This window comes from Pectinophora gossypiella, chromosome 17 (genome assembly GCF_024362695.1).
Source record: "Pectinophora gossypiella chromosome 17, ilPecGoss1.1, whole genome shotgun sequence".
Taxonomy (NCBI): Eukaryota; Metazoa; Arthropoda; class Insecta; order Lepidoptera; family Gelechiidae; genus Pectinophora; species Pectinophora gossypiella.
This window is the reverse complement of record NC_065420.1, coordinates 3,234,172-3,262,110: the sequence shown is the minus strand read 5'-3', so window position 1 is coordinate 3,262,110 and position 27,939 is coordinate 3,234,172. Positions and strand designations below refer to the sequence as shown.

The 27,939-nt window shown below is 37.1% G+C and overlaps 1 protein-coding gene across 5 annotated transcripts in view; it reads right to left on the bottom strand.

Annotated features, from left to right (window-relative positions):
* Positions 1-6,430: 6,430 nt before the first annotated feature.
* Positions 6,431-27,939, bottom strand: part of LOC126374380 (alpha-N-acetylgalactosaminidase-like) — a 191,249-nt gene continuing 169,740 nt past the window's right edge. Inside the window, exons 1-10 of one of the 5 annotated variants that reach the window (XM_050021000.1) lie at positions 26,408-26,455; positions 25,912-26,218; positions 24,172-24,346; positions 23,732-23,906; positions 21,779-21,876; positions 20,742-20,903; positions 11,284-11,499; positions 10,247-10,384; positions 7,660-7,732; positions 6,431-6,551 (exon numbers count right to left, since the gene is read on the bottom strand). In XM_050021000.1, coding sequence (XP_049876957.1) covers positions 6,493-6,551; positions 7,660-7,732; positions 10,247-10,384; positions 11,284-11,499; positions 20,742-20,903; positions 21,779-21,876; positions 23,732-23,906; positions 24,172-24,346; positions 25,912-26,060 — 1,245 coding nt within the window. In that variant the 5' untranslated portion in view covers positions 26,061-26,218; positions 26,408-26,455 and the 3' untranslated portion in view covers positions 6,431-6,492. Of the gene's footprint in view, positions 6,552-7,659; positions 7,733-10,246; positions 10,385-11,283; positions 11,500-20,741; positions 20,904-21,778; positions 21,877-23,731; positions 23,907-24,171; positions 24,347-25,911; positions 26,456-27,939 lie in introns of those variants that run through there. The other 4 variants (XM_050020999.1, XM_050021001.1, XM_050021002.1 and 1 more) reach the window with 4 other exon arrangements.

Here is a 27,939-nt window from a genome sequence, read left to right as displayed (position 1 = left end):
CACTGGACCACGGAGGCCGTTAAAGAAAAGAATAAGAATTAGAAGGACGTACATTTAACAAACTGGAGTTGTCCTTGGAAAAAAATCAGTACGATCTACTCTGAACCGGCGTGCGCGCATGAAACGATTGATGAATGTGGAGGAAGCAACTGAAGTGGATCATAATCGAAGCAAATGGAACTCCATAGTCTCTGCTCACCCCGGTGGGAAATAGGCGTGACATTATGTATGTGTATGTGACTATTATTACTGGGAGAAATACCACTTACCTTGGCCAATGTTGAACAACGCTTGCTTTAGCAAAACAATTTTAATGTCACGTAGTAAACACACACAATAGGAAAAAATATGTACATATAATATGTATACGATAAAACCACCGAAGACTATTTTTGTTTTGAAATTTATTGTCTATAGCGCATGCGTGGATGAGCCAACACGACACGACCGCTGTTCGCGCAGAACTAATGACAAGAGTTTTTGTTTGACCCTTTCTCGATTTTTTATAGTCTACCCACATAATAGAATATTACAATGTCCGAATAGAACAAATCACACTTTATTCTTTAAGGGACATATCTTACTAGGACACCACGGTAGCGGCCTCGGCGCGCGGCGCTCCAGTAGCTGAGCGTTGCGCTCATGATCCGAAGGTCGCAGGTTCGAAGCCCGGTGGGAGCATATCACAAAAATCACTTCATGGGCCCTAGTTTGATTAGGACATTGCAGGCTGATCATCTGATTGTTCGAAAGTAAGATGATCCGTGTTTCGTGCACGTGAAGCGCGATTGTTAAAAAAATATGCAGTTTGCATCTAGTGTCTTATTGATTGCAATCAAAAAAATTATGTTGGTGGCGCCGTGGTATGAGAAAACCAGGTTTGCTCAATCAAAAGTGACAGCTAACATTTTAAGGTCAGCCAAGCTGACGTCATACCAGCCTGCGTTGCCATTTCGTAAATAAAATTACAGACCAATGTTTTTATATTTACAGTTTTAATGATTCTTATAATATTATGTGTGACAAGTAATAGTAATTAAATATATTAGTCAGTCGTTCAATTTATTTTCAATAATAAACTTAACGTCCTTGGAATGTTGGAGATACTAATTTAATGGTAACACAGTGGTAACACTTACGTCATCAAATCAAAGGGCTAGCTTGCGGCTTGTCATAGGATTGAGCATACCTGGGGGGTTAAGGCTGTGTCCCCAGTAAGCAAACTGTCAGCGGCCGACTGAGTGAGCCGCAAATTTGCAGCGAACTGAAATTTGAGTTAGTGATGTGTGTGTGCGTTGAGATTAGTTAGTTGCGATGCAAAAAAAACACCTCCTAACACGATGATAGCTTTTTTCTAACTATCCGAATAATCATTTTGCGGCAAACGTGAGTCACTACGCCCGACGAACAACCAATCGCCGACTGGAACCGGTTTTGGTGGGAGTCGGCCGCTCACTAAAATAGTCGGCGCGCGTAACGCTGCAACTGCGTACAGTGAGCGCAAAACTAGCAAACTGTGAACACTCCATTTGAAATATATGGAAGGGCGTACTAAACCGATACGCCGCTAACTCAGTCGGCGGCTCACAGTTTGCCTACTGGGGACGCAGCCTAAAATGGCCACATCGAAGCAATTCATCTAAAAAGCAATATTGCAATTTGACATTTGCGCATATAAAAGTAAGTGCGCAATGCAAACAAATGTCAAATAGAAATATTGCTTTTTTAGATGAATTGCTTCGATGTGGCCATTTTAACCTCCCTGGTATTCTTATACCATGGGTGTCGTTATAATGAAAGCCCTTACTTGAGAGTAAGTACCTTACCTACCTTACTTACAAGTGATTATGTAGGTAGTAATAATAAAAGCATTACTTAGCGATTTTTTATACACAGTTACTTAAAGATAACACAGAATAAATCAACGACAAATCAAATCAAATCAATCAAATCAAATCATTTATTCGCGTAGGATTCATGGTTTTGTATAACAGTTGATGGGTTTTATGTTCCAAGTATTACATGATCCGCTAGATATAAGCATGCGAAAATTTAGGAGGTAAGTAGGTGGGTACTTAATTAACTAATTAAATCTACTTACTAACTTAACTACCCTAACATAAATCTAATAAAAACAAAAATAATTAAAGACAGTCATGAGCAATATCATGTACCCACTTTAGAACCATATTTGACATATCATTTATCATATTTGACATTTAATGAGATTTACTGATTAATTTGTCAAAAAAGTTAATTTGACATGGTTTCAAAGTGTATATGTCGTGGCCAGATCATAGAATTGATCATTTCATGATGTGCACGATCATTTCATGAAATGGTCATTATTCATGAAATAGAATATCATTCGTTGGCCACAGTCATCATGATGTAGTTAGGCCAGATCAATGAACACAAAACGTTTAACGATATGATCAACTAAATGCATGATTACTTACTTCATGATATGGCCAAACGTTGGCAATCATATATTAAAATTAGTAACATTGTGCTCCGGTAGTGGCGCTGGTGTCGATTATATTTAAAACTTGATTGATATTATAATCGATGAATCAATGTAATTGTTCAATTTTCCATATCGAATATGTACATAATTTTGATCCTAAGAAATTAACCGACTATTCGCATTTTTATTACACCACATAACATGAACACCGCCTACATTAACGATATGGTTGACGATAATATATATCATTAAACGTTGACGTTTCAACGATATGGTCAACTTAAGTTGGCCATTTCATGAAATATGACCATTTCATGAAAATGGTCGAACACATCATGAAATGATCAATTTTACGATATGGCCACGACATATATATTAGTACTCGTGACCGTACAGAAATGTATTGTAATCCCTTAAACGTTTCACGTAGAAATCTTGCCTTACACATTAAATAAATACGAGCCATAGAACGTATCAGTTTATGCTTCGTCAGAGCACAAAAGCGGTTGGATCTAGTTTCACGTCGAGTCTCGTCGAGTCTTTTCAATTTGAGGTCATTAAGGCCGCACGCCCGATTGACTGGTCTTAAAGAGACTCCACTCTCTTGAGGTTAAGTTGACCGACTGTGCAAAGGAAGGGTTCGCAATCCTAAGTAAACAAGATCGGTCGTAAGGTAGCTTTTGATGTCAGTTTTGTGAAGTAAAAAAATGGCGTTAAACTGTTGCGGATTATGGAGCTTTGAACGTGAAGTTTGTTGTTACAGATAAGAGTCTAAGGAATTAGGAAGGTTTTTAAATACGCCTGGTTGTCTCGTGATAAAATACAATAACAATCTCACGACCAAATATCACGTACGCGCACAAAAAATGTAACATACTTATATTATAACTCTCTTCTATCATGTGGGTTGTGAGGTGAACTACCAATCTCATCAAACCCTGGTGTCAGGGTTACTATTGAGCCGCCAAAGGCCCCTGACGTGACTCATATAACGACTACGTACTTACATCAGTAAGAAGTAACCGGGACTAACAGCTTAACGTGCCTTCCGAAGCACGGATCGTCTTACTTTCGGACAATCAGGTGATCAGCCTGTAATGTCCTTATCAAACTAGGGACCACAAAGTAATTTTTGTGATATGTCGACACCGGGAATCGAACCCAGGACCTCCGGATCGTGAGCCCAACGCTCAACCACTGGACCACGGAGGCCGTTGCCGGTGTTGCCGTTGGTGAATATTATTACTAGATGCGTTCACGTTGGCGTGAACATCAAGTACTAAGTAGTATTATTTTCAAAAGACAATAACAACTTCTTTATCTCCAGCGTTTACTTTATCATAAAACGTCCTAAATGCTTACCTATTTAGGTGTATGCTTCATTTTGTGATAACGGGGAATGTGCGGAAATACAGCCTATTTGTATATAAGGGGGAGGTATGCTACATTTATGATAACGTGACGTAACAAAGCGTCACGAGCGTATCCCCAAAGGGTCGGGCAGGGGTGATGAGGTGAGGTACGTGTCTTTGTGAAGTAGTAATTAAAGTCAATTAAAGAATTATTTTTCGCTTAACAGTCTAATATAACGTAATATAAACTCACGACCATATTTCCGATCGGGTTAGTCAGAGGTACATTGCAAGATGAACTAAGTAGCCATGGTTCATCGAGTTTTCTATACTAACACTAACATTGATTTTTGTTTTTACAGCACATACCCGTGCTTAAGGAAACTCACAAAGAGAAAATTTAAATCGAAAAAAAATTAATGTGACTCGGACGGGCCTTGAACCCGCAGCTTTTCTCAGGCCGAAACGAGCACGCTCACGCTCACGCTGGTGGATAGGAGAAGCCTATCCATGCGAAATTCTTTGATCTATGTATCGTCCCTAATTTTTCTCTTTTTTAACACTTATATAGGTAATAAAATCAAATATTCTTTATTGCATACATATACACGAATTATTTCAAAGTCAGGGACCTTTGGCGGCTCAATAGTAACCCTGACACCAGAGTTGATGAGGTCGGTCTTTGATTTCACAACCCACACGAGAGAAGATGACTCTTCTACCCACTCTAGTAGGGGGGACGGGCGTGATATGTGTAGGTTTTGTTTAGTAATTAATTTACATTTGCCTCAACCATTATAGACGGCGATACGACTCACCACCTAATCACGTTGGTCTATCAGAAAGTTCGGTTCGGTGGCTACTTAGTTCATCTTGCGATGGATGTACCTCTGGTTACCCCAATTGGGATATTGTCGCGTTTGTGATGTTGTTTAGTAATTAAAATAACACATTCCTGGCATGGATTGCTTAATATCTTGCGCATTATTTAGCTGTGCATTATGAAACGAGTACACATTAAATCACATTTTCAGTTCAAACCGCAGATTCTGCTCGGATCGTTAGCCGGTTCGTAGCTCGTAAAGCCTCGTTCGGTTGGTGCACAGGGACGGACTCGGAACATTTAGGGTCCCAGGAATTATGGTAACATTGTGTAAGAATATAAGAAGACTGACTGACTCACTTATCACAATATTTCAGAAACTAAATTGGTAGGAGTCTCAAAATTTGCACGGGGTTCCTTTTAGGACGTAGGTCCTAACTTAACGGATTTTGTATTAGGTTACGCCTGTGCTGGATTCAAACCTGCGACCTCAAAGTGAGAGGCAATCGTTTATCAACTGGGTTACCATGGTTTTCAGGTCTTATTATTTCTCTTTATCCTCATTAAAAGTTTCATCATCATCAATTTCAGAGCCACGCTCTTGTCAATGTAGCATTTTCCATTCTAGTCTATCAAAGGCCAATTCCTTGACTTCCCTATAAGACACGACGTTAACCTTTTCTTTAATCTGTTCCATGTACTTAAGTTCTTTTTGGTCTTTCCCTTCCTCCCTTTCCTTCTGGCTTAGAAAAAAAGAAGAAGATTAAAAAGTTTACCTGTGCCTAAATTTTCCTCTACACTTCTACAAAATTTTTCACATACGCTACAGTACTTTTGTTTGTGGCTAGACCCTTCAACCCTAGGTCCGTCCTTGGCTTCTTTCCACTCCCATCGGACGTAACACCCTCTTTGTTGCCAAATCGACCCGTAAATATTCGTCTTAAACACTCCATGGTGACAATTATGCCATTTTCATAACTTTATTACACAAATAACAATGAAAGAAGTGTTGTAAAACAAAAATTGTTTTTGAAAGAGTTCACATAAACTTCTATGTTGGTCTAGTAGTAAATAAACATTTTTGTACGCGATTAGCAGCTCGTCTTCATACTTAAATTCACGTTTGGATCATAAATTATTATCACAATATGTTCAGCGGCGAAGAAAAACATCGTGAGAAAACCCACATTCCCGAGAAATACAATTTTCGTAGGTACGTAAGCTAACCTAACCTAACCTGTATTGGGCTGGTTTTTCCCTCGCGGGTTGGAAGGTCAGACAGGCAGTCACTGTAAAAAACCGGTCCTGTTAAATCTTCAGGTTAGGTAAGGGGACCCTGTTACGGGACAATGCTAGGGCAACGATGACCAGCAGCTTGTCTTCCCGGGCATGTCGTAAATCCAAATGCCGGCAGAGCGCATAAGCAGCTTTATATAATTGACGATTGGTTGGCTGATCGTCACAAGGTTTAAATTTTTAATTACATGAGTAATGTTATATACTTGAGACAATAAGAATAAGAATCTAATAAATACAAGGAAATCGACACATAAGGTACTTAGACGGACCTAAAATGACATAAATTGACCAAATTCGAGATGTCCTTAGAAAAGTTTTAGTACGATCTACGCTGAACCGGTGTGCGTATATGAGACGATTGATGAATGTGGTGGAAGCAAGAGAAATGGGTCAGGATGGAAGCAAATGGAATTCCATAGTCTCTGCTTACCTTGGTTGGATAGAGACGCAAGTAAAACAGAAAAAATAAATTAAATCGTTTATTATGAATAAGAATATTACGTTTAGGAATTACATCAGAAACATGAAAATATAATTGGACTTTATATTAATTACTTATTGTAAACTTCGTTCTCAGTCTCTTTTGGAATAAACTTAAAGAATTTAACACCTGAAAATAAAAATAAAAAACGTTAAAATGTTTCTGTTTATAAACCTGAAAAATTAACACAATAAACTTTATTCCTACATAAAAAAGTGAAAAGTTGTAAGGAACCCTTAATACCGGAAATTAATATAACTAATTGCACTGTTGTAACAGGCGACCCAACAAAATTAACTTACAAAAAGCTCAAAACTATAGTCCAATTGGGTAGTCTAGATATATCTATCGCTAGACCCTCCACATTAGCGTCTTTCGTGACGCCAGCGCCGCGCACGCTCGGCGTTCGGCAGCCGGCCAGCGCTGGCGTCGATGTAGAATAGAATAGAATAGAAATTGTCGCGTCGACTTTGCGCGGACGTTGACACGACGACGACGCTCGAAAAACGCTAGTGTGGGGAGTCTCTAAGTACTCAAACCTCACAGCGGTGATGGTTGAACCAACTGTGTTAGTGAAAACTGCACTTAAGATAAATTAATAACTCATTGGTGCAAGTTTGGTACCGCCGGCACTCCCCATTTGAGATACAAACCGGTGTACTGTGGTACACCACAGTGACTAGGTACCAACATAACAGCCTATATACGTCCCACTGCTGGGCACAGGCCGCCCCTCAATCATCCGGAGGGGACATGGAGCATACTCCAACACGCTGCTCCAATGCCGGTTGGTGGAGGTGTTTTTACGGCTAATAGCACCAACGGCTTAACGTGCCCTCCGAAGCACGGAATCATCTTACTTTTTCGGACAATCAGGTGATTCAAGCCTGAAAAGTCCTTACCAAACAAAGAACAGTCTCACAAAGTGATTTCGACAATGTCCCCATCGGGAATCGAACCCGGACCTCCAGATCGTGAGCCTAACGCTCTAACCACTAGACTATGGAGGCTGTTCTAGTAGTGCCACGTAGACTAGGTACCAAACAAAATGCAATACTTGAAACCCTGTTAATTATCTGGCACGTGAATAACCGACTAAATAATACTGTAAATAACAATATTACCTAGTTCCTTTTGCATAACAATGAAGGACCGGGTAGTAAAAGGTTCTCACTCGATGTTTGTAAAATATGGTCTATATATGAAAGTAATAAATCTTTTTAGAAATCATACGCACCTGTAGGGTTTATCCGTACCGGAAATGTCCCATCCGGGCCAAAACTTGGTACGTTTTCCTTAAGATATAAGTCCTGAAATCATACAATTATAATACGTAGGATACTCGATACAAACGTCTCATTCTTACCACGTGCTTGGCGTCAAGTGTCAACGAGGCACAGTCCGTGTGGCCTACGGCGTTTTAAGACCAAAGAAGGACCCAGAGGGGGTGAGATACAAATCGAATAGGTGCGGGGCGAAGAGATACCATTCTATACGTAGTATTATTCTTAATTCTATAACAGTAGGTACACTACGCGAAGGGTAGACCCTTTTAAATCTATTGTACTTAACATAATATAACATAACAAACACTTTATTGCACAAACAGGAAAAATTAAAAAACAAAACAAAAGATGAATGGAATGAGTACAATAGGCGGCCGTTTTGCTTAGTAGCAATCTCTTCCAGGCAACCTTTAAGTATAGGAGATATTTAATATTATGTAATATAGCGGGATAGTGCAGCATGGGAATACTCTTGACGTACTTATAAAAGAAATACAAAGATAGATACACTTACGAGTACCTACATAAACTACATAATAACTATTCCACCTACTTACTACTTACTTGTTTTAAAAATAAAATAATAGTATTCTCTTCCTGCGTCATTGTTCCCTGATACATATTATAATTTGCAAGCGTGATAATCAGACACTATGCAATTCCATTTGCTTCGATCCTGACATACTTCTCTTGCTTCCTCCACATTCAATAAGTGTTCTCTGGTAAGCCTGCATACTTTTACTGGCTTCTAAGTTATACTAAGAACTAATAAGCTTTTAGCCGTTTGCATTTCCTTCTTAGTTGATATCAACTGGTATTTCATCTCGGAAATATCATGGATTTTTTAAAATTATTTTCAGTTCCATACTTGTGCGACGGAAAATTCTATTTGATATCAACTCAGGATTATGGGTTCAATCATCATTCCTTAAAGCTTTCGTTACGATGTCACTAACATCTTCTAAATATATAAAAGGAGAAACTGACTGACTGACATATCAACGCACAGCCTAAACGGCTAAACGTAGGCACTTGAAATTTGGAAGGGACGTAGCTTAGGTACCGTAGAGGTGCATTAAGAAAGGAATTCCCGGAATTCCCACGGGAACGGGAATTAGCGGGAAAATCCTTTTGTATGAAAAATCCAAACCGCTTAAGTTAGACGCTTGAAATTTGGCATGCAGGTACCTTAGTTAACTTAAAGCTTAGTTGCAACAGGATATTGCAAAATTTCCACGGAAATGGGAGTTAGCGGGAAGAAACATTTGTATGAAAAAATGCATAAGTTAGATCTACCACACGCTCTGCTGATGTAGTCAATGGCAGGTGGTTCCAAGTATACATATACGTACATACATACACAAACTTATGTGTGTGCTCACGAATATATCCTATTTGAGGAATTAGTAGAAACTGCACTTAAGGTAAATTACTAACTCATTGGTACAAGTCAGGTACCAGGGTTCGAACTGGCGCTTCCCGATTAAGAAGCATGCCGGTGTACCACAGAACCACAATGACTTCATCAGTAATAAATAACATAACAAATACTTTATTGCACAAACAGGAAAAAAGAAAATACAAAACAAAAGAGAAATAGAAAAAAAAAAATACTACTACAAAAAAAAACTACTAAATACTACTTATAGAACGGTAACTCGCAACCCCTTGTGCACACCGGGATTCGAACCTGTCACTTCCAGATCGTGAGATGATCGCTCAATCACTGAACCACGAAGATCACACTAGAAATACCCACAGAAAGAAAAGTACCCACATTTCTGAGCTCCCGAGTATACTTCTAAAATAAACTGTCAAATAAACATTTCGAAGTAAGAAAATGTTTTTAAGTTTCACAGATGGGGTTACTAGCCTAGAGTTATGAAGTCTGTGGCAACTGTTGATTAACATTATAACTGTCAACTTGAAATTTGAGAAACTTCGTAACATTTTCAGCCTTGCAAGTTAAATTAGCTGTGGTCTTTATATTCGGCTATACAAAGATCAATGAAATCTTAAGATTTAAAGTGAAAACGCTAATAATATTGTTGTTTTTTTTTTATAAAAACCCGTCGCATTTTTCGTTTTTCAAAAAAAGCAGAAGGACTATAAAGGCCAGGCGAAACATTTCATCTAAAAAAGCAAAATTGCTTTTCGATATTTTTGCTTTTTAGCTGAAGGCCACATCGAAACAATTCATCTAAAAAAGCAATTTTGCTATTTGACATTTGGTTGCATTGCGCACATACTTTTTATATGCGCAAATGTCAAATTGCAATATTGCTTTTTAGATGAATTGCTTCGACGCGGCCTTTTTAAGCCCCCGAGCATAATTTGTTTTGTTGTACCATAGTACGGCTTCTGGTCGAAGGCGCGCCGCAAGGGCTGGTGCACCCTTTCCCCCATAGAGTACGAGTATCTGCTCGATTAGGTACGTCGCTTCACTGTGGGTTGCTGAAGAATTCTTTGGCAACATTGATCCTTTTTTAATTGAACCCCTGATCTCAAAATTGAATTAAAACAACTTTTAATACTTACTCTAACTTTGTATTTTCCTTCTGGTAATTTCATCTGGGTGAAAGTAAAGTTGTGTTCCGGGTAAGGAGCTCCATAATCTTTTTTACTTATAAAAGCAACGGCATAGGATCTGTCTGCTAACTCTCGTGACCAGATTTCCTAGTATTAATAAAATTAAAAGAATTAATTGGTTTATTAAGTCTTATGATTAAAAAATCTTATCACGTTTTTAGTAGGCGTTCATTATTTTATATTAGGTTTTTTAAAATAGACTTATTAATTTAATTAAGTTAGAGAAGAATAAAATTTACTTAAGAAAAGATGAAAATTACATTAAAAATTAATGCTAGTATTAAAAGACACCTATTTTTTTTAATACCTATTTGAAATGATAGTAAACATTAATTTTAATGTAATTTTTATTGAACAATTAAGAAATGTAATTATCATTAAGAGCTAAGCTCTTGTCGATGTAGCATTCTCCATGCTACTTTTTAGGGAAAAATAGGGCAGTGGTTTCCCTTTTGCCTTCCTTCCCGCAATACTCTGTCTGACGTGAAACGCGCGTGATTTAGAGATGTAGAAGTACCTATTATGTATAATCACATAATATTTTATTTTTCGCATTTGGCAGATAAAGTGAGGTGCCAAAAATAATTAGCTAGTACTATCTATCTTGAATAGGATAGGATTTTTGCTCCAAACAGAACGAGTAGCCTCGCAAGGCGTTTGCCGCGCGTAACAGCAGCCTCGCAAAAATACCGAGGATTCTCTCGTACGGGGGCAGATTCTCGCTCAGCGTGGACGCACTTTTATGTCGTTATACAGGCTACTGACAATGCCATCGCTGGAGCCAAATACTGGGAGGAAACTGTCTAAGTAGTCTTTTTTGCCATCGACACGATAAGAAAAAGAAGAAAAGAAGAAAAGAAGAAAAAAAGAAAGAAGAAAAGAAGAAGAATGACGTTTTAGGCGAGCAAGCACAGCGCGTGCTCATAACTATGAAAATTCATGCGTTTCCGCCAAATGTCAGATTGAATCCAATAACACACACTTACCACTTTACTATTCCTATTCTTGTACACTCTCAGACCCTGTTTGCCCAAAACATCTTGATTGACGTATATAACCTCTTTATTGAGTAAAACCTCCTTGAATTCAGGCCTGATGTCATCTAGGTCCACGCTTATTAATAATGGGGCCGCCATTATGGCCCATATAGCCATCTGAATCCGGGCCTGATCCAGAGATAAGCCAAAGTTTCCTATTACAAGCTGGAAATGATGAATGACTTAATAATGTTAATCTTATGCATTAGTTGAAGAGCGTGTGAAAGTAGGTTGGAATGTAAATAAAGATCTTAAGAGATAAAAGTTTCATGTACATTATTAAAAGATGGTTTATATAGCATATTAGTGACATCGTAAAGAATACTTAGGGGGATGATTCAGACCGAGATTTTGAGGTAATTTTAAGTAGAATTTCCCGTCGCAAAATTCATGATTTCTTTAAATTCTTTGAAATTATTTTCATTTAAACTTTTGCGATGGAAAATTCGAATTGATATTAACTCAGAGTAATGAGCTGAATCATCCCTCTCATTATTCATTACGATGTCATTTACACCTCGTACAAGTACATACACGTCTAACGAAACTTTGAGGGATGGCTCAGACCACGTTGCTGACTTAATTTCACGTGGAATTTTCCAACATGAATTTTCTGACGGAAAATTCCACTTGATATTAACTCAGAATCATGGTCTGAATCATCCCCCTCAGTTTTCGTTACGATGTCACTAACACCCTGTTTAAGTCCCACTGCCTCACAGGCTCCCCTCCATCAACCGGTTGGGGTATGGAGCATACTCCACCACGCTGCTCCACTGCGGGTTGGTGGAGGTGTTTGAGTTAGTGTCCTGGGACCGTGCCTTCCGAAGCTTGAAAATCAGGTGAATCAAGCTTGTAATGTCTTGTCAAACAAAGGACGGTCTCACTAAATGATATCGACAATGTCCGGGAATGTTACCCGGACCTTCAGAACGTGAGCACAACGCTCTAACCACTACACCACGTAGGATATCATTTTTCTTTTCAACCTTGTAATATGATACAACATTATCGTGTACAAAATTTGAGGAAGTACTTAAATGGGAAATTATATCGATTTTCATATCAGAGAATGACATCATAGTTTTTGGATATTGTCTTTTAGGCCAACACATAATTTATTACACGGGTAAATTATCATCATCAATCATATTAGATACACAATAGGGACAAATAAGATTCCCAGTATTTATTATGACTGTTTCATTGCGTACAATTTAGGAAATCGTATTTTTAAAATTTGCATGCTTATCGTCAAACCAAGGACAAGATCGCCAAAGCGATCAGAAAACGACGCATTAAAACTTTCTTATACTGTATTAGTGGATACAATGAAGGGTTTCACTTCTAACTTGCCAGGGGCAGGTCCGATTTTTATGATTTTTTTCTTCTGTAAGCGTAGTTTTTTATATCATTTAAAATCAGAAACATCTTTTTTATTTGATCGAAATATGTATCTTTTTAATTTTAAATGCTTACAAAAGAAAAAATCATCAAAATCGAACCTGTCCCTAGCAAATTAGAAACTCGGGCATAATTGACCCTATGGATGTATATATAGCCCTCTATGGATGTGGGATTTGGACACTGACACAGAAAGACACAGAGAGACTCAACGCTTATGAAATGTGGTGTTGGAGAAGGGTGAAAAAAATAAGTTAAATATTGAGAGTTATTGAGGACAGAAGAGGCCAGATGATTGGACACTTAAAAAGACACGACGATTTTTTTACAAACTTTGTAGAAGGGAAAACAGAAAAAAGAATCCGGTTAGTGCCTTTGGGTTTCCTGGAAAAATAAGGCCGCAATAAGACTACATGTTGTGCCTTTCTGTATCTGTTGTCCTTATTTCTGTATCTTTTATCCATTGTGCTCAATAAATAATTATAATATCTATCTAATTAGAAGACAATTTGCAGCCACTGTTGTTAGGAAGTCCTTAGACCCTTATATTACCATCCATAACGATTGTCCTTTGTACTACTAATATCAAGGGTACTTTTTTAAACCGCCCCAGACTAGTACCTTCTAATGGGCTTCACGCCTCGCTACATTCTGAAGAGTGTCTGAGTAGACCCCTATGGTTAAATTTTTGCGGGTTTGCGTCGCCGGCTCAGGTGCTTACTTAGCGCATAAGCGATCTAAGGTTTTGTAGGACATATCTATATCAAAGGACTGTGACCGTAACTGTGTGAGAAAAACAGGTAATTTATTGTATTTCAATAGTATCTTTAAAAAGATTACCAAGTAGTTCTAACTTCAAATTCTATGGGGTTTCGAAATAAAATTTAAAAAAGGTTTGTCGAAAATCGAAATTGATTGAAACAATGTTGGACCAGGCGGTACCCAAAATCGTAGTTAAAGACCTGAATCCCGGCTAATCCCCGCATATTTCGAGAAAGACGTAGGCACTCACTAAGACGGGATTTGGCAAAATTTTACCCCTAAGGGGGTAAAAAGAGGTGTCAAATTTCTATGAAACTTCTATAGTTTTAGTAGTTGGGTTTCATGTGTACGAAGTTGCGGGTAACAGCTTGTAAAATATAAGCCTCTTTGTGGCAATGAAACTGCGCTTGAGAGAAAATCTATGTTCCCTCTTTAATCGCTACGGGTATATCTATCAGCTGATAAATTAGCGGACGTTTTAATAGCTTTAGAGGCTGGTTGTTTGTGTGAGTATATTGCTTATAACAGCTAGGGTCGCTACCATAGAATAAGGAATTATACTACGGCCGTAAAACATAGAACGGAAATCCGCTCGCCATCTGCGGCTGAGCTAGGTTTATAGTTTAGCCTTGATTCGTGAAGTCTGCGCGCTTAGCGTCGTTTTTCATCAGTCTAGTTTATATGTTCGAATTTGGAAAGTGAACGCCGACGTTCTTTCATCTGATTTGAATATTTAATTTGATATTGATTTCCGGCGCATGTAACTACTTATTTTTCAGGGTGATTGTTTATCAAAATTTGCTAATAACTTGCAATAAAATTTAACGTAGGCTGTCGGGTTCATGTTTGTTGGGGATGCCGGGATATTTCTTCTTCTTGTTTCTCATTAAAACTCGATATTATTTATTGTTCTTTTATTATAATGCTTCTTCATCAAAAATCTTACACCACGTTCTACAATATTTTTCCAGAGAGAGAGCTTAACCAAAGACAATCACTTTCTTATATTATAGAAGTAAAGCGCCATAAAGTATAGCCTATATAATTTAAAGGTTTTGGATGAGTGGACATTGGTCTCAACAATCTCTCCCTCAATGTTCACTCATTACAAAAACATAAACATTATTAAAGAAAACATAAGAAACATATCCCCTATCATAATAACCAAAAATAAAACTTCTAAATGATACTAACATAAACAACATATTCTTTAAATAAACACCCTACTCTTTCAAAAAACAACCAACACCAAAAAAAAAACTAACTCAATTTACTTTTAAACATTAAAAAAAAACTAACCAAAATAATTCTTATACTAATCCACAGTCACTAACTTATTTATTTCTCTAATTTATAAAAAAAAACATACTTTTTCTAAACAAAATTGTTCTTATACTAACTAACTCATTTCTCTATTTAACTTATTTATTTAATCCTATATTTTTTTTTTATATATTTATTTACTTTTATCTATTCTAACTTAATAACTTTCTTTTACTTACAGTAAATTCTTCAACGTTTTAAACTTACAACATAATTACATACAACATATTTTACTTTAAGTTTAGCATGTTAATTAACTTACAAAATCTTTCACCAACAAGAGGCTTGGTGAAAACATCAGGAAGTTGATCTACAGTTGAAATATATTTAACAGTGATCAATCCTTCCTCTACCTTTTGTTTAACGAAATTGAACTTTACATCAACATGTTTCAATCTCTTTTGGTCTGGATTTTTAACAGTTTTCATGGTGCTTTGATTATCTTCATAAATTACAACATTTTTAATATTAATATTTAAATCTGACAACAACTTATGTAACCAACATGCTTCTACGGATGCCTCACACAATGATACTAACTCTGCTTCTGTAGTACTAAGTGCTACTGTACTTTGTTTTCTAGATCTCCACGAAATTGTATTTCCAAACAATTTAAATATATATCCACTAGTAGATTTTCTATCACTATCTCGAGCAAAATCGGCATCAGCAAAACCTATCAGAATGTCACAGTCATTTAAGTTATTTTTATAATATATCAAGCTGTAATTTACTGTTTGTTTAACATATCTAAGTACTCTTTTTAAAGCTTTCCACAACTTTAGAGTTGGTTTTGACTGAAATCTACTTAAATATGATACTGATGTGGCAAAGTCTGGTCTGGTGCTTACCATGGCGTACATTAAAGAACCTATCAAAGATCTACATTGGTATTCAAGAGACATATCAATTTCTGAATCATCAAACTCAAGTTTAAAGTTTAAGTCCATCGGTGAGTTACAACCTTTGCAGTCAATCATGTTATATTTTAATAAAACATTTTGTAAATATTTGGTTTGATTTATTGAAATGCACTCTGAATTATTTTGAATGCTAATTCCAAGGTAAGTTAAATTATCAGAACCTAAATCCTTCATTCTAAATTGTGTTTTCAAAAATAACTTTATCTTTTCTATCTCTTTTTCATTTGGCCCAATTATGAGTAAATCATCTACATATAAAAGTATATAGATTTCACCTTTGTTATAGAGGCAGTAATCATTTTGTGAACGGATAAATCCATAATTTGTAATTACTTCAGTGAATTTTTCATACCAGTATTTTGGTGATTTCTTGAGTCCGTATAATGACTTTTGAAGTTTCAACACATGACTTTCTGGAATATCTAGTCCTTGTGGAGGTTTCAAATATACATCTTCATCTATCCTCCCATATAGAAATGCTCCTTTTACATCCATCTGATGGATTTTGTATTCTTTTTGTGCGGCAATAGATAATAAAACTCTCAAGGTTTGAAGCTTCAGTACTGGTGAGTATATATCTTCTAAATTCTCCTTCTGTTGAAAACCTCTTACTACTAATCTTGCTTTGCATATTTCCTCATTTCCTACTTCTTTTCTTGTAAATATCCATTTACTATCCAGTAACCTTTCTTTCTCTGGTTTATGTACAATTCTCCATGTGTCACTATCCTTTAATACTTTTAATTCTTCAGCTACTGCCTTTTCCCATTCTACTTTATCTTCTCTTTGATTTATATCATCAAAATTTAATGGTACGTCTTGTTGACTTGTCAATAGAGCATACAACGCTTCATCTTCTGAACTTAAATCCAATTCATACTCCTCTTGCCACTTTGGCTTCACTATCTTCCTTTTATCTCTCCCTCTTTCTTGTAATTTAATCTCTTTCTTCTCCTTGTTGTCACGTCCTGGTTTTCCATAAATTTTCTTCTCTTTATTTTCCTGTCTTGGCTTTATACTAATTATATTTTCTTCTACTTCACATATTTTTTCTTCACATACTTCTTCTTGACATTCCTGATATTCTTCTTTTTCATCTTCTTTGTCTCCTTCTGTATCATCTAGTTTTTCTTTATCCATATTAAACGGTATATAACAATATTCATCTTCTTTCTTTTGTTTTTCATTGAATACTACATTTCTCCCAACTATAACCTTATTTGTCTCCTCATCATATAATTTATATCCAGAAGTACTATATCCTATAAATATCATCCTTTTTCCATTATTATCCAGTTTCTGTCTCAACTCTTTAGGAACATAATTATATGCTACACATCCAAATACTCTCATATTCGATACATTTGGTACTCTTCCTTCCCATAATTCTGAAGGGGTCTTGTCCTTTCCCAATGTTGGGCTTCTATTCGTAACATATGCTGAGAATAACACAGCATGCCCCCAAAAGTCCTTTCCAAGTTTAGAATCAATGAGAATTGTCCTCACCTTTTCTACTAAAGTCCTGTTCATTCGTTCCGCTACTCCGTTCATCTGTGGGTTATACGGCACTGTGTGTTGCATCTGTATACCTTTGTCATAGCAAAAATCTTGAAATTCCCTTGATACATATTCCCTACCATTATCTGATCTCAACTTCAAAAGGTTAGTTTGAAAATGATTAGTTGCATAATTATAATAAATTTTGAATTTTTCAAAAACTTCACTTTTGTTTGAAATTAAATATACAATTACAAAATGTGTGTAATCATCAATGAATGTTACAAAATATTTATATCCTTCTTTAGTAGCTGGATTTATGGGACCACACACATCGGTATGTACTAACTCAAGAGGCCTAGTTGCCCTACGTCCTGATTTATTGAAAGGTAATTTTGTCATTTTTCCTACCAAACATGGTTCACATAAAGTATGATCTATTGTGTTATTTTTTAAGTTATCTAATCCATGGACCATTTGTCTCTGTGCAAGTAAATTTAAGTTTTTTAATCCTAAATGACCAAACCTTCTATGCCACAACTGTAACATATCACTTTCATGTTTTGATATAAAGTTACTCTCAATTTCAAATTGTGGAAACACTTTAATAGTGTACAATGAACCCTCAATATTGCCTATCAAAGATAGATAATTGTGTTTATATATTCTCACTTTGCCGTTAGAAAATTCAACTTTGAAACCACTGTTTTCTATTTTAGATACAGACAATAAATTTTTTCTCAATTCCGGTACATAATAAACATTTTTTATAGTAAAGTCAGAACATCTTTGTCCTACATAAGCTTTCACATATATATTTCCAATTCCTACTGCTGTTAAAGTTACACCATTTTTAGCTGCAGCTATAATTTTTGGTTTACTTAATTCCACATATTCGTAAAAATAATCTTTAGTATTAATTAAATGATCAGAGCAGCCAGAGTCAATACACCAAGTTAACGTTTCACTATCATTATTCAATTTTACTCGCTCACCTGAAAATTCCTTGTCCGTTCCTGAACAATATGCACCTTCCTCTGCTGACATGTCTGCAGCAAACGTCTGATTTTGCCATCCCCGTTGTCCGTTACCTGTTCTTCCATTCCCACGAAATCCTCTGTTTGGTCCTTGATATCCTCTCTGTCCTCGTCTAGGTGTATATGATTGTCCTTGTCCGGGTGTATATGTCTGTCCTCTTCCGGGTGTATATATCTGTCCACTTCCAGGAGTATATGTCTGTCCTCTTCCAGATGTATATGTCTGTCCACTTCCAGGAGTATATGTCTGTCCTCTTCCAGGAGTATACTGCCCTCTTGACCAAGTTCTTGAACGGCATTCATATTTTCTATGTCCTTCCTTTCCGCATTGAAAACATGTAAAAGCAGTTTTATAATGTCCTTTTTCTATTTTTTCTATTTTGTTTCTTTTTTCTTCTTCACCAAGTAGACGATCTTTCACTATGTCGACTGTAAGGTTGGGCATTGATTCCAGTGTTGTTACAATAATGTCATATGACGATGGCATTGACAACAATATAATATTTATTTTTTCTTCTTCGCTCAATGGACTTCCGGCATCCCTTAGTTGATTAAATAATTTAGATAATGTCAAAAAATGATCACATAGTGGTGTACCTTCTATGTATTTTATGTCCGTTAATTGTCGTCTCAAAAATAGTTTGCTTCTTGTTCCTTTCTTCATGAAATTACTTTCCAATTTTTGAATCATATTATAGGCTGTGTCTTCATCTTGAATGTAATCTAAATATGTGTCGGCCACTGCGCCAATTATTATGCTTTGAGCACGTGCTTCAGCTTTTGTGTTTTCTTTATTACTCGCAAACTCGATATTTTTTATAGCATCCAAACATTCATTTTCTCTCAATATTGCGCTAATTCTGAATTTCCATACTGCATAGTCTTCGCCGGCAAATTGTCTAATATTACAATGAAATTTCTGGAATTCCGATGACGCCATTTTTCCTTATTAGAATCTTGTTGATTTTCTTACCAATTTCTCGGAACTACGCTCTGCTACCACTGTTGGGGATGCCGGGATATTTCTTCTTCTTGTTTCTCATTAAAACTCGATATTATTTATTGTTCTTTTATTATAATGCTTCTTCATCAAAAATCTTACACCACGTTCTACAATATTTTTCCAGAGAGAGAGCTTAACCAAAGACAATCACTTTCTTATATTATAGAAGTAAAGCGCCATAAAGTATAGCCTATATAATTTAAAGGTTTTGGATGAGTGGACATTGGTCTCAACAATGTTTATCAGTCCTGTAAAAATAATGTGAATGCAATTAATTAGTTCATTGAAAAAGGAAAAAGTAAAATATACTTTTCGTTTAATGATTTCAAAAAGAAAATCGCAAATAATATAACGTTCCGTTCCTTGCAGTAACCTACAAAGTTTAGCGCCATCTATCCAGAATTTAGGATAAAAATAAAAATAAATAAAAAGAAAATCCCTCATTGGTAACCCTCAGACGTCACACACACAGTTGCGCGTGTTGATAATGTCAATGTGTAGTTTCAGTGTAAAACGAGGTGTTTTCTATGAAGTGTCCGGGGTGTGGCAGTAGGGTGAGCATTTGACGCGGTGGTAGAAACTTATTTTATAACGATAAATTAGTTTGTCGGATTCGAATCTTGATTTGGGCTCGACACAACTGATTTTGACTATATGCGTTTGAATTCATGTTCAAATCTTAGATAATTGATATCACGTAGTTTCCAGGAATTGTACAATGGATTCGCCCCCTCTTACATAGAACTTAACATAGCTGGTTGGATATTACTATAGAACTCTCAGTCTGGAAAAAGGAGCTGTTGTACCAAGTGACGTCATAATTGTTATACTCATACATTATTATTTGGCACTTTGTGAGAAAGCTGCATCAAAGGAAACACCTCACATAGTTTGCCGACCGCTTTCACCTTGACAACTCAAGGTTCAAAAGGATGCATATCCTTTGACACAAAGTGACGTCACACTAATTGGCGATACACTTTAGATTTACCGAATATATGTCTACCTACTTATATGTATACAAAAACTAAAGGTTCTCTGACTGACTCACTTGTCACGAAAAAAACTAGATGTGCAAGGAATCTCAAATTTTGCATAGGGGGGATTTTGCAAAACTTAAAAAAATACTTCCACCAACCCGCAGTAAAGCAGCGTGTATGCCTCCGCTTGATTAAGGGGAGACCAGTGCTCAACACTGGGATGTATATACGCATTTGTATGGCTACCTGTACGGGGTGGAAGTGACATCGTATTAAATTCTGAGGGGGTAAATTCAGCTCATTATTCTGAGTTAATATCGCCAAAGTATAGAATTTTCCACTTGATAAAATTCCACTTGATATTAACTCAGAATCATGGTCTGAATCGTCCCCCTCAGTATTCGTTACGATGTCACTAACACACTGTGACTGTATGTTGTGTGTTGTTTTGTGTGCAATAAATAAATTATCGACAAACCATATCAGGGTCGTTCCATTGGCCAGGGCCGGCGTTGGGAGCGATCCTATCTTGATTGTGGCCGTACCAATCGATCACGTTGGACAATACAGCCCATGAGTCCTCAATGTCGCCCAATACTCGCCATAAATTGCAGGTTTCGGCAATTGACGTGTAGTTTGGCTGTAATGGGAATTACCGCTACATCTTGATAGTAGAAAAGGATAATTAATACTTATATGTTCGGGACCCGTGGTAGCCCGGTTGGTAGGACGCTTGCCTCTAACTTTGAGGACGTACATTCAAATCCAGCACAGGTTTTAACCAATGATTGTCGAATTTGTTTTCAAATTCATGCTTGGATCATAAATGTCAGGTGCTCAGCCGTGAAGGAAAATATCGTGAGGAAACGCATTTTTGGAGGTATGTGACCTAACCTGTATTGGGCTGGTTTTCCCTTCGCGGGTTGGAAGGTCAGATAGGCAGTCGCTTGTGTGAAAAATTGGACCTGTCAAATATGCAGATTAGGTAAGTGGACCCTGTGGAAAACGGGATAATGCTATGGAGATGATGACTTTTACGTCCTGCACGTACTGCACCTACTACGTTGCGTCACGTTTCTTTTTGAGGTTTGGAACCCTAGAAACGGATTCAATGTGTACCTATGTAACCAACTGAATAAAGATACATAACATAACATAAACTGCCTATATACGTCCCACTGCTGGGCACAGGCCTCCCCTCAATCAACCGGAGGGGGTATGGAGCATACTCCACCACGCTGCTCCACTGCGGGTTGGTGGAGGTGTTTTTACGGCTAATAGCCGGGACCAACGGCTTAACGTGCCCTCCGAAGCACGGAATCATCTTACTTTTTCGGACAATCAGGTGATTCAAGCCTGAAAAGTAATTACCAAACAAAGGACAATCTCACAAAGTGATTTCGACAATGTCCCCATCGGGAATCGAACCCGGACCTCCAGATCGTGAGCCTAACGCTCTAACCACTAGACCACAGAGGCTGTGGCCTTGTAGTTTACTATTTTAAAATTACTTACCTTTTTAATGTTGTAACTCTCCTGATAAGCTGGCCAGCTACAAGAAAACACAATCGGTCGACCGCTAGCGTTCAGTTTTCTTCCAAACTCTGGATAAGCTGAAAACATATTCAAATAGAATCATTTAAGAGCTAAGAGCTATTTTATATGTAAATTCTTGCAATATCAGTCCCAAGAATCTGTCTTCATCTCTCGTAAAATTATTATTTGAAAATTGTCGCGACTAGTGCCGTAGCTTTGTAGTATATCGATAGGTTTTCCGCAGTTATTATCTTCTTCTATCGTGTGGATTGTGAGAACAACCCCATCAACCATGGTGTCAGGGTTATTACTGAGCCGCCATAGGCCCCTGACATGAGTCAAGTAACGACTACTTACTTACATCAGTAAGTAATAACCGGGACCAACGGCTTAACGTGCCTTCCAAAGAACGGATCACCTTACTTCTGGATAATCAGGTGATCAGTTTGCAATGTCCTAACTAAACTAGGGATCACAAAGTGATTTGTCTCCACCGGGATTCGAAGTAGCAGAACGCTCAACCACTGGACCACGGAGGCCGTTGCCGAAGGCCAATATCGACAGACGAATTGTCGACTTTTTGCAACACTATTCCTGACTGAAGCGTGATCGACGGTTGGATCGGTCGACGACACCTAAGTGCCTAATGTCTTTTTACTTATTCAGACGTACTTTTACTCAAAGATAAGTAATTTGATAATATGATATTTTCGTAAACACCGTCTAGTATCATGATGTTTTGATCTTGTTATGTCTGTCTGTTAGGGTTTGTTGATTTGATTGCTTTCTATTCAGTTTTGGGGTTGATTGTATTAGACTAAAGAAAGAGAGAAGAATGCGAATTTCTAAAACAAATGTAAACTCTAAGAAATATTTTTAAAGAATTTGTTGAGAGTACATTCAGATGAAATGATTATCGATGCCAAAAACATTACGTGCCGATTTTTATATTGAAAAAAATTCACAAAGACATTTAAAAATCAATGGAACGTAATAAAATTGACAAGCGTATAAAAAATAATAATAATAAGACCAAGAAGGCCGTCGTTAACAGAATTACTGAAAGGATATACGGTAAACAGAATCTGTAGAATTTCCATTTCTTTGAATCCTGACGTAAGTACTTCTCTTATTTCCTAATTATTTCTTGTTTCATACAGATGTGTGTGGGTTCAGAGTAGACCGTGTCACATACATACATAAACTCACGCCTGTTTCCCACCAGGGTAAGCAGAGGCTATGAAATTCCTTCGATCTCCGAGGCTTCGATATTGACATACTTCTCTTGCTTCCTCCACATTCATCAATAGTTTCATACACGTACGCCGGTTCAGAGTAGATCGTAATGAAGCTTTTCTAAGGACATCTCCAATCTGGTCAATGTTCGTCCTTCTATGTCGACCTTGAACAAATAGGCCGACCTTGTAAACCGTGTTAACATCTCCAATTTGGTTTTGAAACTTTCCAAGGCCTTCCTCTGCCACCTCTTCCAAAAATCTTTACCTTTTATTTCCTACATCGCTCTTGTAATCCTAAATTCCTTCATTTGCGACGGCCTCTGTGGTCCTGTGTTTGAGTGTTAGGCTCAGAATCCGAAGGTTTGGGGTTCGAATATCCCGATCATCTGAATTTATTTTTTGCTTTTCATTGTCAGTAGCTTTGCTGTATATCCATTGCAATGCCGTTGTCACCTTTAATTGAGGTAAAAATTACTTTGTCATTTTGTGAAGATCACACACACACACTAAGAGATCTGTCGGTAAAATTTTCCGACAGTCAGATGTTCGATACTTCAGAAGGCGTGTTAAGCCGTTGGTCCCGGTTACTACTTACTGATCTATGTCGTTACATGAGGCATATTAGGGGCCTTTGGCGGTCCTGTGTTTAGGGTTGCTGATATTCAAGCTATCTTTGACATACCGTTCTACATACCTGTGTCCAACTTCAAAGGATCAATGTAACAGGCGTCCAACTTCAGATAATCTATTTCCCATTCAACGAAGGAGGCTATATCAATGTCCTCATAGTCCATTATGCCAGGGTAGCCCGCGCATGTCACGTTGGAGTAATTCTGATACATGCCGAACTTAAAGCCTTTGCTATGAATCTAAAAAATAATATGGATTCTTATTACAGCGCCTAATAGCAAACAGCGTGTCATAATTGCCTTTAAAAATAAATGCTAAAAAAACCGCGTAATAAACAAGATAGAGCACACTAGCGTCATCGTCATGCCAGAACGAAAATTCCACTTGATATAAACTCTGAATCATGGTCCGAATCATTTCCCTCAGTATAAGTTACGATGTCACTAACACCCTGTATTACCTACTTAATGAATGTAATGTAACTGTATGTGTAAAAAAACTTACGTAATCAGCCAAAGCTTTCATGCCGCTTTTGAATCGTTTCCGATCAGGCATTAAGCGACCGTCAGAGCTCCTATGCTTCTGGGACCAGCAGTCATCGATGATTAAATATTCATAGCCAGCTTCTAGATATCCATCTTCCACCAATTTGTCTGCAGTTCTTTTGATTAGCTCCTCACTGTGAACAAGTTTGAATACCTGTTTCATCATTTGTTGACAACCAGTCGGAACTAGGGAATGCAATCCCGACTTGAGATCGCAAATTCGAGAACCCGCGGGATTGGAAAAATCAATCCCGCGAGATCCTGAAATTTTCGGGATCTCGTCTAGTTCATAAAAAATGTAAAGTTAGGATGGCTGAAAACGATGAAAACTGCTTGTTTGTGATAGTGAGGTTAATTACAAGAAAGTATAATATTACTAATTAAGCAAGTAGATCGAGATTGAATTCCCTAGTCAGAACATGTTCAGCTGACTAAAGTAAGACCCAGAGGTGGTGAAGTCGGGGCCCAATTGGTGCGGGGCACGGGTTAACGTTCAGGGGGGTTAAAATGGCCATATCGAAGCAATTCATCTAAGAAAGCAATATTGCTATTTGACATTTGTTTGCATTGCGCACTTACTTTTATATACGCAAATCGCAATATTTCTTTCTTAGATGAATTGCTTCGATATGGCCATTTTAACCCCCTGTTCCTTTCGTAGTTTGCAGGCGTATCTACAGTTTTTATAATGATATTCCCCATTCCATGCGATAAGCATCTATATTCATCATCATCATCAATTTAAGAGCCACGCTCTTTTCGGTGCTGCATTTTTCATGCTACTTTTTAGGGAAAAATAGGGCAGTGGTTTCCCTCTTGCCTTCCGCCCCCAATCATCAAGCATCTATGTTATCTACTTATAAATTTTAGGGTCTCCCCTATTCCTGTAGAGGTGTCGCCAAACTACTTTAAACAATTTTAATAGAATCAAACGTGTTTATTTTCATTAGATAATTATCTACTTTCGTGACTAAATGTCATTCTTTGCTGGAAGGTTACATTAAATTTGGTTTCGTTGAGTATATTATTCTAAAAGAGCAAACATAAGGGTGCATATTTTACGCCTAACGATTTGTTTACTATGTGAGTAGAAAGTTTGTCTAGGTAGGGAGGTGTGCTTTAAGCCTAATGCCATAGAGTAAAGAATCATAAATAACATGATTTACGCTCACGAATATATCTCATTTGAGGTGTTAGTAGAAAATGCACAAATAAAAAAATAAAATAAAAAAATAGAGTAAATCGGTAAATTGGTGCAAATCTGGTACCGGCGCTCCCCGAATGAGAATACCACAGGATCACAATAAGTAATAAAATATTACTTAGTATGGAACGGTAACTAACCACCTCTCGTCCACACCGGGATTCGAACCTATGACCTCCGGATCGTGAGACGATCGCGCGACCACTGGACCACGAAGGCCGTCGAAAGTCGTGAGCTGTTATGTTTTTATATAATTGTTGTTCTAAATGTTATTTTTTTATATAAGTAATGGCCAAGTATGGCAGCTCGACTATGCCAGATGGGTAAGCATAGAGAAGCTCTATTGAAGTGGCAAATGATAAGAGACGCAATGAGTCAACTTTGAAGTTGACTACATCTGGCCTACTAAGAGCTTCTTTACTTCACTTGAAGGACTCTATGTTGTATAAGGAGGGTTGTTATATTATCAAAGGTGAAAAAGGTCGTCACGCTTACCTGATACAGTCTCTCGGATACTTTTCGCAATCAGTAATACGTCTAAACCTTTGCCAGGTCATCCAGCCCATCGGCGGTGTTAGTGCCAATCCATTATCCAATGTCAGGGTAGTTGGAACCAATCCCAACAAGAATAAGAACATTAACATTTTATTTTATTTTAGTTGTAAACTCTTATTATAAGAGCAATAACCGATGTCACCAAAGCTTGAGTTAGGGTTATTATTATTGAGCTGCCACTAAAGTCCCGTTCGAATAATGAATTTGTTTCGATATTTTTATTAAAAATTGTTTTCAAATACTAGCGCTGTTAAAAGTAAAATTTATTGAGAAAATAAGTTTGAATTTCGAAAAAAGAAATACATAAAATACTGGCTGACGAGTCCGTTAAAACAAAAGATAAAATAAATTATTTAGTTTTATTCTTAATAATTATTGTTTATTTTAAAATCAGAACAATTTAAATATGGAATAAAAATAAAAAGGAAACAATCACAATAAAAAGTTAAAATAAAATGTCGTGTTTAAAACTGTGCGTTTTCGGCCGCTTGTTAACACCAAATAATCGCTTAAATTCGTAAACCACTCTAATTATCACACCGTAATTAGGAAAAACAATGTTTTTACAACAAGTTTGGCTATAAACCGTTATCTGCCCAGCCCGTTTGTTCTAAATCATGATTGTGAAATTCCGTGATGAAGTAAATTGACTGTGTAACATGAACACTGGGTTCCGTAAGTATAAAATTGTATGGGGCAGTTATTTTAATGAGATTTTTTTTATTGCCTACGTGAAAAATTAAGTGTTTCTTTACAGATATAATCAACACCTTTAAAAACTTACGTGATTTGTTGAGTAAAGCTGAAGGCAGATCAAAATTGTATAGCTATAGAACTATGATCACTATCATAGATTAGAGAAGGTCGATCAATGTTTTGTTAATTTGAAAAATTCGGCTACAAGTGACACTCCCGATTTTTCTGACTTGGCTGTATGGCTATGTTCCTTTGCCTGTTCCCTCTAAATAAATACTTTATGCCTCGGAATACCTACAATATACTCTGTCAAAGTAGTGTAATATATTCCGAAATTTTCATTTTGCCCCGAATCCAGAGCTTTGAACCCAGCGCAAAACTAAGAACTGGCAGCAAAGCAAACTAAAACTTTGCCTATCTCTGCTGAGAATATTTCTCGGCTATCCAAGCCTTAAACGCCTTAAAATGTTTGCCTAATTTAAAGCCGGCCAAATTGCAAACGCCTTCCTAGACTACTCTATAATAAGCCCCATTTATAAACTAATTTAAATCCTAATTGACTCTTCACTCTTGCGATTAAGTTCACGATGTTTTAAAGAAAAGCCAAGTCATGAGTAATAAGATAAAATATTTTTATTGAGCACAAAAAACATCATCGTATTTTTAAGAGCCACGATCTTGTCGGTGTAGCATTCTGCACGCTACTTTTTGAGAGAAAAAAAGGGCAGTGGTTTCCCTCTTACCCGCAGTACTCTGTCTGACACGAGTGGGATGGCGCCCAGAGTAGTCTATTTCAAAGCTGTACTAGGACTCCTGTCCTCCGCCTATGAATAGTACTGACAGTTACTGCTGCTCTCTGTCAGGTTCCAAGTTACAATGCCTGTGACTTGTCCCTTCTTGCATTGCCGTACCGATGGCTTCTTATAGTAACGAAACAGCCAAGCCCCATATTTTGCCTAACGTGTAGTCTGTGAACTTATAGTTTGTGTAATTAGGACGTGTAGAGTTAGAAACTTGGCACTACATGAGATCTGATGACTTTTTGACATTGTGATCGATATGATCGTCTTGGCAACATTTTTACATGAAAATGTTTTTGTTGGGATCATTATTTTAATCAAATATAACCCTCTTTTTGAAGCACCGCAGTCGGGTAAAAAAGTAGTGGCTGTTATCTTTATTGATGACTTGTGTTTTGCCTACACCGTAAGACAGCGCGGGCGTGACTTTATGTTATACGTATTAGTATGTCAGCAAATTCAAGTAGGGATA